Source organism: Ranitomeya imitator, chromosome 10 (assembly GCF_032444005.1).
Source record: "Ranitomeya imitator isolate aRanImi1 chromosome 10, aRanImi1.pri, whole genome shotgun sequence".
NCBI lineage: Eukaryota > Metazoa > Chordata > Amphibia > Anura > Dendrobatidae > Ranitomeya > Ranitomeya imitator.
In genome coordinates this window covers 818,998-830,569 of record NC_091291.1, presented here as the reverse complement: position 1 = coordinate 830,569, position 11,572 = coordinate 818,998, and the positions used below count along the sequence as shown (strand labels likewise).

The following is an 11,572-nucleotide window of genomic DNA, read 5'->3' as shown; positions in this document are numbered from 1 at the left end:
TAGAACTCGGAGTTAAGTCAACCTCACATCGCAAAATCCAAAAATGGCAATTCTTGGAAAAATTACCAAATAGTTGAGATTTCTATGGGTCAGGAGAAGGTCACATGGCCATGCCTAAGGATGTGCACCCAATAATTCCACAGAATGAGAAAAGCAGGAGCATTGGTGGAGTGACCCAAGAGCAACCACTGCAGAGCCGCTGGAGTTGTCACAGATGCAGATCTTATACTCCAGTCCCACACGTTAGAAGTGGGAAAAAGGGTCTGTGTAAGAAAATGCAGAACTCATAAGAGAAAATGTAATGACATTTTATTGCAGGACCAGCAGAGAAAGCGAGGTGCTGAGGACACATAGACAAAATAGATCTAGAAACAAAGAGCTCAAAGCTGAGGGTCTAAAATGCAGAAAGTTTAACAAAGGGGAACCTTGGTCACAGTCACGGAAGATCGCTGGTCTAAGTTACAGAGGCCCACCAGTCACTGATGACCTGCGGCCTAAGTCACGGAGGACCACCAGTCACAAAGGATCCCCGACTATGATTATGGATGATCACAGGTCACAAGTCCTAGTTTATGGCCTAGTTCGGGGGGGCTCTGTTTTATATGATTTGCTAATCTCTTGGGTACAGCAAGAAGCCGCTGAATATGCTGCTGACATCGGCTTCCGCCATTTTTCGTAATTTGGCATCAGCTTCTATCCAGACCTGATCGCCATGGTCTAGACTGAGGACAGAGCCCCCCGAGTTCACCTGTGGTTGACTGCGCATGTTGTGGTCACAGAAGCTCAGCAGTTTCTTTCCAGCCTCTCCATGTTTTTTCACCCAGATCTGCAGACAGAGGTCCCCCAGCGAAACTACCTGAAAGGTGAAATAGTAGTACCCGGCCTCGGTGCAGGAGAATGCCCCAGTGCTGGTGTCATACACGTTTGCCTCATTGGTGATGATCTTGGTAAACAGGAGCCGGTTGTCTTTTAATTTTTGTTGGACAGCAGAAAATGCTGGTCTTCGCTGAGCCTTAGAATCCGCCATTGATCCACTTGCACCTTTAAGGCCTTGATCTCCTGGAGGTCCTGGGGGGCCCTCCGTTCCTATGTAGCCTACATTACCTGCTTCACCAGGGGCCCCAGGATCTCCAGAATCCCCTTTACTCATAGTCAGTTTCAAAGAATGGCCCGGAGCCCCTGAAAGGTAAAAAAAAAGTTCCATATGATACTGGTCAGCCTTGGCATTCCTGATTATATCATCACACATCCCATAATAACACTATAAGAAGTAAAAGAGGTGGAATTATGGAAATTACAGGATGGAGACGTGATAAAGATTTGCAAATGATGGAAACTACATTTTCAAACATTTCTCGTAATTGACCTTACTCCACTGCACTGAACGTTTATTATGGGGCAGAATGAGACTGCAATGGCTACTAGAAGGAGTCCAGCTTTTCTCTTGGGTGTAATGATAGCCAGAGATTGGCCTGGAGACCACGTGGACAAAGCCATGAAAAGACCGTTGTTGTAGAGAAAAATTGTGAAATCCATAAAGACATCTCCAGGGAGGGGACATGTCACCCTCACATTGAACTTATGCGATTAATTATAAGTGGCGAAGTGACGAACGTAATGCATTCACTCACACTTCAGTAAGGCCGGAATAACACCTCCAACTTAATATCGGTAGATGGATGATGCTATCCATGCCATGTTTTGTCTCTATGGAAAGGTAAAATCGTGATAGGAATCGTGACAGCATTCACCACCTGGGACCTCCAGGGGCGAAGATATCCTGAAAGTACAAGATCTCATAATGTCCTAAAGACCTACACATTCCACAACCAGCTCCCCCACGAGCTCACCAATGGCGGGTATGTGGGCGTAACCTTGATTAGTTATTTGTCAGTCCTGGGAGGTGCAGTTTACTGTAGTTCTGTCCCTTGCCTGTACAAAGACAAAAGAGCTCCCCTTCATAACAGCCAGATCCAACCCTGTGACATCAGGTTTAGTACATTTCTTCTGTTTATACTTTTTACTTTATGTAATTATTTCTATCGTATTGTTTTGTTCTCACTTTGTATCATGTTTGTATATTTTTAGACCACATAACTTTTTGGGAAAAAAATAGATATAATGTAATAACGCTGTTCCTCTTGCTCTGTAAACCGCACCCCTCAAGTCATAGGCTACCTGTAATGGGCATCCAATCAGCCAGTATAAATGATTGGTGGTGCCAGCGGGCATTTCCTATTGTTACTGTGGAGCTGTCAGTGACCAGGGGTACATATATATATATATATATATACCATGAGCTGGTATCGGAGACGTATATACCATACGTCCACTGTGAGCCTCCCAATAGCCGACCTGTTAGTTGAAGCAGTGTCCAACATTCATCAGTCAATTGTATAATTTTCCTGATGATTGGAGGCTGCAGAGTGCTGATTTTGTGATCATTTGACAACAGTGGGGAGATATCTGCTGGATCTCCCGGCTGTTCAATGACAACCCTTCATGTGCGAACGTCATACCGGTCCTACTCCTATGATTGTGGTGTAGGGGAGCATAATGTTTGGTAGCCAGACCCATCTAGTCTCCATTCCATTTTCTCCATTGACAACATGGGGGGCATCATTGATCGGTGATTAGACAGGAGCTGCGGAAGCGTCTCCATCGAGCACATTGGGGACATCATTGATCGGTGATTACACAAGACCCGCCAGCAGCACCTCCATCAAGTACATCAGGGACATCATTGGTCAGTGATTACACAGGAGCTGCCAGCAGCATCTCCATCAAGCATATCAGGGACATCATTGGTCGGTGATTACACAGAAGCTGCCTGCACCGTCTCCATCGAGCACATTGCCGACATCATTGGTTGGTGATTACAAAGGAGTTGCCAGCAGCACCTCCAGCAAGTACATCAGGGATGTCATTGGTCTGGGATTACACAGGAGCTGCGGCAGTGTCTCCATCTGGCACATCAGGGACTTCATTGGTCGGTGATTACACAGGAGCTTTGACAGAAGCTCCATCAAGTACATCATGGATGCAGGTTAGACTGGCCCGCGGGGACACCGGTGAAATCCCCGGTGGGCCCCAGAGAGAAGGAAAACATTTTTAGTGACGCAGGCCCTTTAAAACTGTGTGTGTACACAGTCGTGACCCATTGCAACAACCAGGGGTGGCAGCACACCCGGTGAACACAGGTAAGCGCTGGGGGCCCTGTATAAACGAGGGAGGGACACACGCTATGGGGTCCATGAGTTGGGGGAGCCCATTGCCAGCACTGGCACGGGCCCCCTCTAATACTCACCTCTCCGCTCTCCTCATTCCCAGCAGCTGTACTGTCTGCAGCGCCCTCTGATTCTGCGATATCTCATGGCAGAGGGAGCTATGAGGTCATCACTGCGCGCTCAGCCTCTCTGTCCCGAGCATTGCAGATGCGGGAGAGACGCTGAGTATACCGGACCTGCTGCAGGAACGGGAGAGGTGAGTATGTGATTTTTGTTTAAATGTATGCAGCATTACATGGGGCCCATAATACTGTATGGAGGAGCATGAAGCCCATAATACTGTATGGAGGAGCATGGGGCCCATAATACTGTATGGAGGAGCATGGGGCCCATAATACTGTATGGAGGAGCATGAAGCCCATAATACTGTATGGAGGAGCATGGGGCCCATAATACTGTATGGAGGAGCATGAAGCCCATAATACTGTATGGAGGAGCATGGGGCCCATAATACTGTATGGAGGAGCATGAAGCCCATAATACTGTATGGAGGAGCATGGGGCCCATAATACTGTATGGAGGAGCATGAAGCCCATAATACTGTATGGAGGAGCATGAAGCCCATAATACTGTATGGAGGAGCCTTACATGGGGCCCATAATACTGTATGGAGGAGCATGAAGCCCATAATACTGTATGGAGGAGCATGGGGCCCATAATACTGTATGGAGGAGCATGAAGCCCATAATACTGTATGGAGGAGCATGGGGCCCGTAATACTGTATGGAGGAGCATGAAGCCCATAATACTGTATGGAGGAGCATTACATGGGGCCCATAATACTGTATGGAGGAGCATGAAGCCCATAATACTGTATGGAGGAGCATGGGGCCCATAATACTGTATGGAGGAGCATGAAGCCCATAATACTGTATGGAGGAGCATTACATGGGGCCCATAATGCTGTATGGAGGAGCATGAAGCCCATAATACTGTATGGAGGAGCATTACATGGGGCCCATAATACTGTATATGGAGGTTAAGTAAATAAAGCAGCACACTGCAGCGCTAGAACATACAAACTTGAAAAACGAAATTTGAACTGCATTACTGCACTAGAAATATGAAAAATGAGAGCTTTTAGCGCATAAAAATGGCCAATTTTATGTGTACCTCGTAGCCTCTTTACGGCATCTCTCTTATACCAGGTCCTACACTTGCCTTACCTCGCTGAGAATAAACGTCTCCATCTGAATGGGTACATGTGAAACCTCTTCCTAGACTAAAATTCTCTCTCTCTGTGGAGGGGTATTGGACCTGCTGTAATTAAAACACCTGAAGCTAGGAGGCGGAGTGCACGATCAGAAGGCTAAAGAATACATTTCAAAAACCTGACCGGCACATCCAAACATAGACTCAGTGTGAACAGGTGCTGAACCTAGAGTCGCCAACTCGTATATAGTTAAGTAAATAAGGCATCACACTGCAGCGCTAGAACATACAAACTTGAAAAACGAAATTTGAACTGCATTACTGCACTAGAAAAATGAAAAATGAGAGCGTTTAGCGCATAAAAATGGCCAATTTTATGTGTACCTGGTAGCCCCTTTATGGCATCTCTCTTATAGATGCACCTGTTCACACTGAGTCTATGTTTGGATGTGCAGGTCAGGTTTTTGAAATGTATTCTCTAGCCTTCTGATCGTGCACTCCGCCTTCTAGCTTCAGGTGTTTTAATTACAGCAGGTCCAATACCCCTCCACAGAGAGAGAGAATTTTGGTCTAGGAAGAGGTTTCACATGTACCCATTCAGATGGAGACGTTTATTCTCAGCGAGGTAAGGCAAGTGTAGGACCTGGTATAAGAGAGATGCCGTAAAGGGGCTACCAGGATTTTGAAATTTAGGCTCTACATTATAAACTTCTGTGAAGCACTTGGGGGTTCAAACTTCTCATCGCACATCTAGATAAGTTCTTCTGGGGGTCTAGTTTCCAAAATGTTGTCACTTGTGGGTGGTTTCCACTGTTTAGGCACATCAGGGGCTCTCCAAACACGACATGGTGTCAAATCTCTATTCCAGCTAATTCTGCATTGAAAAAGTCAAATGGCGCTCCTTCCCTTCTGAGCTCTGCTGTGCACCCAAACAGTAGTTTACCCCCACATATGGGGTATTGGCGTATTCAGGAGAAATTGCACAAGAACTTTTGTAGTTAATTTTTTCTTTTTACTCTTGTGAAAATAAAAAATTGGTTTTGAAGTAAAATGTTTGTGAATAAAAGTTAAATGTTCATTTTCCCCCTTCCACATTGTTTCAGTTCCTGTGAAGCACGTAAAGGGTTAATAAACTTCTTGAATGTGGTGTTGAGCACCTTGAGGGGTGCAGTTTTTATATTGGTGCCACTTTGGGGTATTTTCTGTCACGTAGACCCCTCAAAGTGACTTCAAATGTGAGGTGGTCCCTAAAAAAATGGTGTTGTAAATTTTGTTGTAGAAATGAGAAATCGCTGGTTAACTTTTAACCCTTATGGTGATGTAAAGTAGACATGTGGGAAATGTTATTTATAAAGTATTTTGTGTGACAAATCTCTCTGATTTAAAAGCATAAAAATTTGAATTTTGAAAATAGCGAAATTTTCACCATATTTCCATTTTTTTTATAAGTAAACGGAAGTCATATCAAAGAAATGTTACCACTATCATGAAGTACAATATATCACGAAAAAACAATCTCAGAATCAGCGGGATCCATGGAAGCTCCAGAGTTATAACCTCATAAAGTGACAGTGGTCAGAATGGTAAAAATTGGCCCGGTCAGTAAGCAGCAAATTGGCTCTGTCATTGAGGGGTTAAAGGCCTAGTAATCAGTGTATGGAAACTTGTGACTTTGCAGTAAGTAATAAAAATGCCTTGATACATTGTCGCTCTCTCATTATTCTGGCATTTGGCAAATATTAATAATTATGATAATCCTAATTGGCCTAAAGCCGGAAAGGTTTATTCTGGTTTCATGTCAGATATTGAGATAAAGCTGCGGATGTGTCTGTATATACAGTGGATGGAACCTCTGGATACACCTGTGTGCTGAGCGCTGTATATATTATATATATAATGTACTGATAACACAGGGGTGTACTCAGTTACTCATCTTACCAGGATCACCACCATCTCCCTTCTGTCCTGACCGTCCGTCTCTACCCGGGCGCCCCATGACACCGTCCTGGCCATTGGCCGCAGAGCAGTCTTGTGACTCGCACCAGATCCAATCAGCGAATCCCACCAGGAAAAGGACGAAGAAAATCCCAAACTGCTTCATTATAAGATGCCGGATCCTGAGGAAGATAATAAGGCGATAATGTAACACTGGAGTATAATAACACTGACAGATATAACGTATGTGTTCTGGGGTGTGAGGGATATAATGTATATATTTTCGGGGTGATGGGATACAGTGTATATATTTTCGGGGTGATGGGATACAGTGTATATATTTTTTGGTGTGATCAGATACAATGTATATATTTTTGGTGTGATCGGATACAGTGTATATATTTTCGGGGGGATCGCATACAATGTATATATTCTGGGGAGTGATCGATACAATGTATATGTTCCGGGGGTGATCGGATACAGTGTATATATTTTCAGCGGGATCGCATACAATGTATATATTTTCGGGGTGATGGGATACAATGTATATGTTCCGGGGGTGATGGGATACAGTGTATATATTCCGGGGGTGATCGGATACAGTGTATATATTTTCAGGGTGATGGGATACAATGTATATATTTTCAGGGTGATCGCATACAATGTTTATATTTTCGGGGTGATGGGATACAATGTATATATTTTCGGGGGGATCGGCGCGGTGTCACTGACCTTCTGTTGCTGTTTCTCCTCTCCTTTTCACTTCTGCTTCTCGGACGAGCTGATGACACAGGGTGTGAGGAGCGACTACAAGTTCCACGTATGAATGATGCACTGGAATAATGAAATCTTTCCTGATATCATGTCCTGCACTGTGATAGGATAGAAAGCTCCTGGGCTGTGTCTGGGGAGGGCAGGCCGGGCATTTCCCTGGGCACTGCCAGCAGAGGGCGTCAGCGAGCTGCCTACTGTCTCCGTCCGGGGCATTGTGTCGCCCCCTGGAGTGGTATTCCACTGTTCTGTCAGCAGGGAACACCGGGCCCTAAGTCTGCTGTACGAGCATTTTTCTGGTGTTTGTACAATTGAAGCCATGACTGTGACGGGTGTGCGACAGAGCAAGCAGGGACAGCAGACCGATGAATAATCCAAGAGACTTTAATTGCAACTGAGAGAATATTCCGGCAAACAGTGATCAGATTCTTCAACTTACAATAAGGCCGCAACAAAATAACAAATCCACGGCGAAACCCGATAATCCGACTCCAGGGAAAACAAAACACTAGATCATAGACAGACACCAGGATCCGGCCGCAGCAGCAGATCCTCGCTCCTCACACCACACAGGTCCCAGAAAAAGGATAGTATACCCATGGGCTTATTGTTCAACCCTGTAGGGATCAGCCCCTTGGATGGGTGGAGGGGCGCACACCCACCCTCACACGTTTGTTACCTGGAGCTGAAAGTACAAAAGAGGCTCCAGATGTCCAGTCCCAGCCAGTCCGAGAAGCCTGCAGCAGCACAGTCCTCAAAGGTCCAGCATCCTGCAGCAGCAAAGTCTTCTAAGGTCCGACACCCTGCAGCAGCACAGTCCTCTAAGGTCCGGCACCCTGCAGCAGCAAAGTCTTCTAAGGTCCGGCACCCTGCAGCAGCAAAGTCTTCTAAGGTCCGACACCCTGCAGCAGCACAGTCCTCTAAGGTCCGACACCCTGCAGCAGCACAGTCCTCTAAGGTCCGACACCCTGCAGCAGCACAGTCCTCTAAGGTCTGGCATCCTGCCGCAGCACAGTCCTCTAAGGTCCGGCACCCTGCAGCAGCACAGTCCTCTAAGGTCCGACACCCTGCAGCAGCACAGGCCTCTAAGGTCCGACACCCTGCAGCAGCACAGTCCTCTAAGGTCCGGCACCCTGCAGCAGCAAAGTCTTCTAAGGTCCGGCACCCTGCAGCAGCACAGTCCTCTAAGGTTCGGCATCTTCCCGCAGCACAGTCCTCTAAGGTCCAGCACCCTGCAGCAGCACAGTCCTCTAAGGTCCAGCACCCTGCAGCAGCACAGTCCTCTAAGGTCCGGCATCCTGCAGCAGCAAAGTCTTCTAAGGTCCGGCACCCTGCAGCAGCACAGTCCTCTAAGGTCTGGCATCCTGCCGCAGCACAGTCCTCTAAGGTCCGGCACCCTGTAGCAGCACAGTCCTCTAAGGTCCGGCACCCTGCAGCAGCACAGTCCTCTAAGGTCCAGCACCCTGCAGAAGCACAGTCCTCTAAGGTCCGGCACCCTGCAGCAGCAAAGTCTTCTAAGGTCCGGCACCCTGCAGCAGCACAGTTCTCAGTCCTCTAAGGTCCGGCACCCTGCAGCAGCATAGTCCTCTAAGGTCCAGCACCCTGCAGCAGCACAGTCCTCTAAGGTCTGGCACCCTGCAGCAGCACAGTCCTCTAAGGTCCGGCATCCTGCAGCAGCATAGTCCTCTAAGGTCCAGCACCCTGCAGCAGCACAGTCCTCTAAGGTCGAGCATCCTGCAGCAGCACAGTCCTCTAAGGTCCAGCATCCTGCCGCAGCACAGTCCTCTAAGGTCCAGCACCCTGCAGCAGCAAAGTCTTCTAAGGTCCGGCACCCTGCAGCAGCACAGTCCTCAGTCCTCTAAGGTCCGGCACCCTGCAGCAGCACAGTCCTCTAAGGTCCAGCACCCTGCAGCAGCACAGTCCTCTAAGGTCCAGCATCCTGCAGCAGCACAGTCCTCTAAGGTCCGGCACCCTGCAGCAGCAAAGTCTTCTAAGGTCCGGCACCCTGCAGCAGCACAGTCCTCAGTCCTCAAAGGTCCGGCACCCTGCAGCAGCACAGTCCTCTAAGGTCCAGCACCCTGCAGCAGCACAGTCCTCTAAGGTCCAGCATCCTGCAGCAGCACAGTCCTCTAAGGTCGAGCATCCTGCCGCAGCACAGTCCTCTAAGGTCCGACACCCTGCAGCAGCACAGTCCTCAGTCCTCTAAGGTCTGGCACCCTGCAGCAGCACAGTCCTCTAAGGTCCAGCACCCTGCAGCAGCACAGTCCTCTGAGGTCCAGCATCCTGCAGCAGCACAGTCCTCTAAGGTCCAGCATCCTGCCGCAGCTAAGTCCTCTAAGGTCCGGCACCCTGCAGCAGCACAGTCTTCTATGGTCCAGCACCCTGCAGCAGCACAGTCCTCTAGGGTCCGACACCCTGCAGCAGCTCAGTCCTCTAAGGTCCGGCATCCTGCCGCAGCACAGTCCTCTAAGGTCCAGCATCCTGTAGCAGCACAGTCCTCTAAGGTCCAGCATCCTGCCGCAGCACATTCCTCTAAGGTATGGCATCCTGCAGCAGCACAGTCCTCTAAGGTCCAGCATCCTGCAGCAGCACAGTCCTCTAAGGTCCGACACCCTGCAGCAGCACAGTCCTCTAAGGTCCGACACCCTGCAGCAGCACAGTCCTCTAAGGTCTGGCATCCTGCCGCAGCACAGTCCTCTAAGGTCCGGCACCCTGCAGCAGCACAGTCCTCTAAGGTCCAGCACCCTGCAGCAGCACAGTCCTCTAAGGTCCGGCATCCTGCAGCAGCAAAGTCTTCTAAGGTCCGGCACCCTGCAGCAGCACAGTCCTCTAAGGTTCGGCATCTTCCCGCAGCACAGTCCTCTAAGGTCCAGCACCCTGCAGCAGCACAGTCCTCTAAGGTCCAGCACCCTGCAGCAGCACAGTCCTCTAAGGTCCGGCATCCTGCAGCAGCAAAGTCTTCTAAGGTCCGGCACCCTGCAGCAGCACAGTCCTCTAAGGTCTGGCATCCTGCCGCAGCACAGTCCTCTAAGGTCCGGCACCCTGTAGCAGCACAGTCCTCTAAGGTCCGGCACCCTGCAGCAGCACAGTCCTCTAAGGTCCAGCACCCTGCAGAAGCACAGTCCTCTAAGGTCCGGCACCCTGCAGCAGCAAAGTCTTCTAAGGTCCGGCACCCTGCAGCAGCACAGTTCTCAGTCCTCTAAGGTCCGGCACCCTGCAGCAGCATAGTCCTCTAAGGTCCAGCACCCTGCAGCAGCACAGTCCTCTAAGGTCTGGCACCCTGCAGCAGCACAGTCCTCTAAGGTCCGGCATCCTGCAGCAGCATAGTCCTCTAAGGTCCAGCACCCTGCAGCAGCACAGTCCTCTAAGGTCGAGCATCCTGCAGCAGCACAGTCCTCTAAGGTCCAGCATCCTGCCGCAGCACAGTCCTCTAAGGTCCAGCACCCTGCAGCAGCAAAGTCTTCTAAGGTCCGGCACCCTGCAGCAGCACAGTCCTCAGTCCTCTAAGGTCCGGCACCCTGCAGCAGCACAGTCCTCTAAGGTCCAGCACCCTGCAGCAGCACAGTCCTCTAAGGTCCAGCATCCTGCAGCAGCACAGTCCTCTAAGGTCCGGCACCCTGCAGCAGCAAAGTCTTCTAAGGTCCGGCACCCTGCAGCAGCACAGTCCTCAGTCCTCAAAGGTCCGGCACCCTGCAGCAGCACAGTCCTCTAAGGTCCAGCACCCTGCAGCAGCACAGTCCTCTAAGGTCCAGCATCCTGCAGCAGCACAGTCCTCTAAGGTCGAGCATCCTGCCGCAGCACAGTCCTCTAAGGTCCGACACCCTGCAGCAGCACAGTCCTCAGTCCTCTAAGGTCTGGCACCCTGCAGCAGCACAGTCCTCTAAGGTCCAGCACCCTGCAGCAGCACAGTCCTCTGAGGTCCAGCATCCTGCAGCAGCACAGTCCTCTAAGGTCCAGCATCCTGCCGCAGCTAAGTCCTCTAAGGTCCGGCACCCTGCAGCAGCACAGTCTTCTATGGTCCAGCACCCTGCAGCAGCACAGTCCTCTAGGGTCCGACACCCTGCAGCAGCTCAGTCCTCTAAGGTCCGGCATCCTGCCGCAGCACAGTCCTCTAAGGTCCAGCATCCTGTAGCAGCACAGTCCTCTAAGGTCCAGCATCCTGCCGCAGCACATTCCTCTAAGGTATGGCATCCTGCAGCAGCACAGTCCTCTAAGGTCCAGCATCCTGCAGCAGCACAGTCCTCTAAGGTCCGACACCCTGCAGCAGCACAGTCCTCTAAGGTCCAGCATCCTGTAGCAGCACAGTCCTCTAAGGTCCAGCACCCTGCAGCAGCACAGTCCTCTAAGGTATGGCATCCTGCAGCAGCACAGTCCTCTAAGGTCCAGCACCCTGTAGCAGCATAGTCCTCAGTCCTGTAAGATCTGGC

The 11,572-nt window shown here is 49.9% G+C and overlaps 1 protein-coding gene across 1 annotated transcript; it reads right to left on the bottom strand.

The window, feature by feature from the left end:
- Positions 1-292: 292 nt before the first annotated feature.
- On the bottom strand, positions 293-7,224 carry C1QA (complement C1q A chain). Its single transcript, XM_069741109.1, has 3 exons — positions 7,107-7,224; positions 6,378-6,556; positions 293-1,179 (listed from the first exon to the last, which is right to left on the bottom strand). Exons 2-3 carry the CDS (start codon positions 6,538-6,540, stop codon positions 611-613), a joined length of 732 nt encoding a protein of 243 aa, XP_069597210.1. The 5' UTR covers positions 6,541-6,556; positions 7,107-7,224; the 3' UTR covers positions 293-610.
- Positions 7,225-11,572: the final 4,348 nt, after the last annotated feature.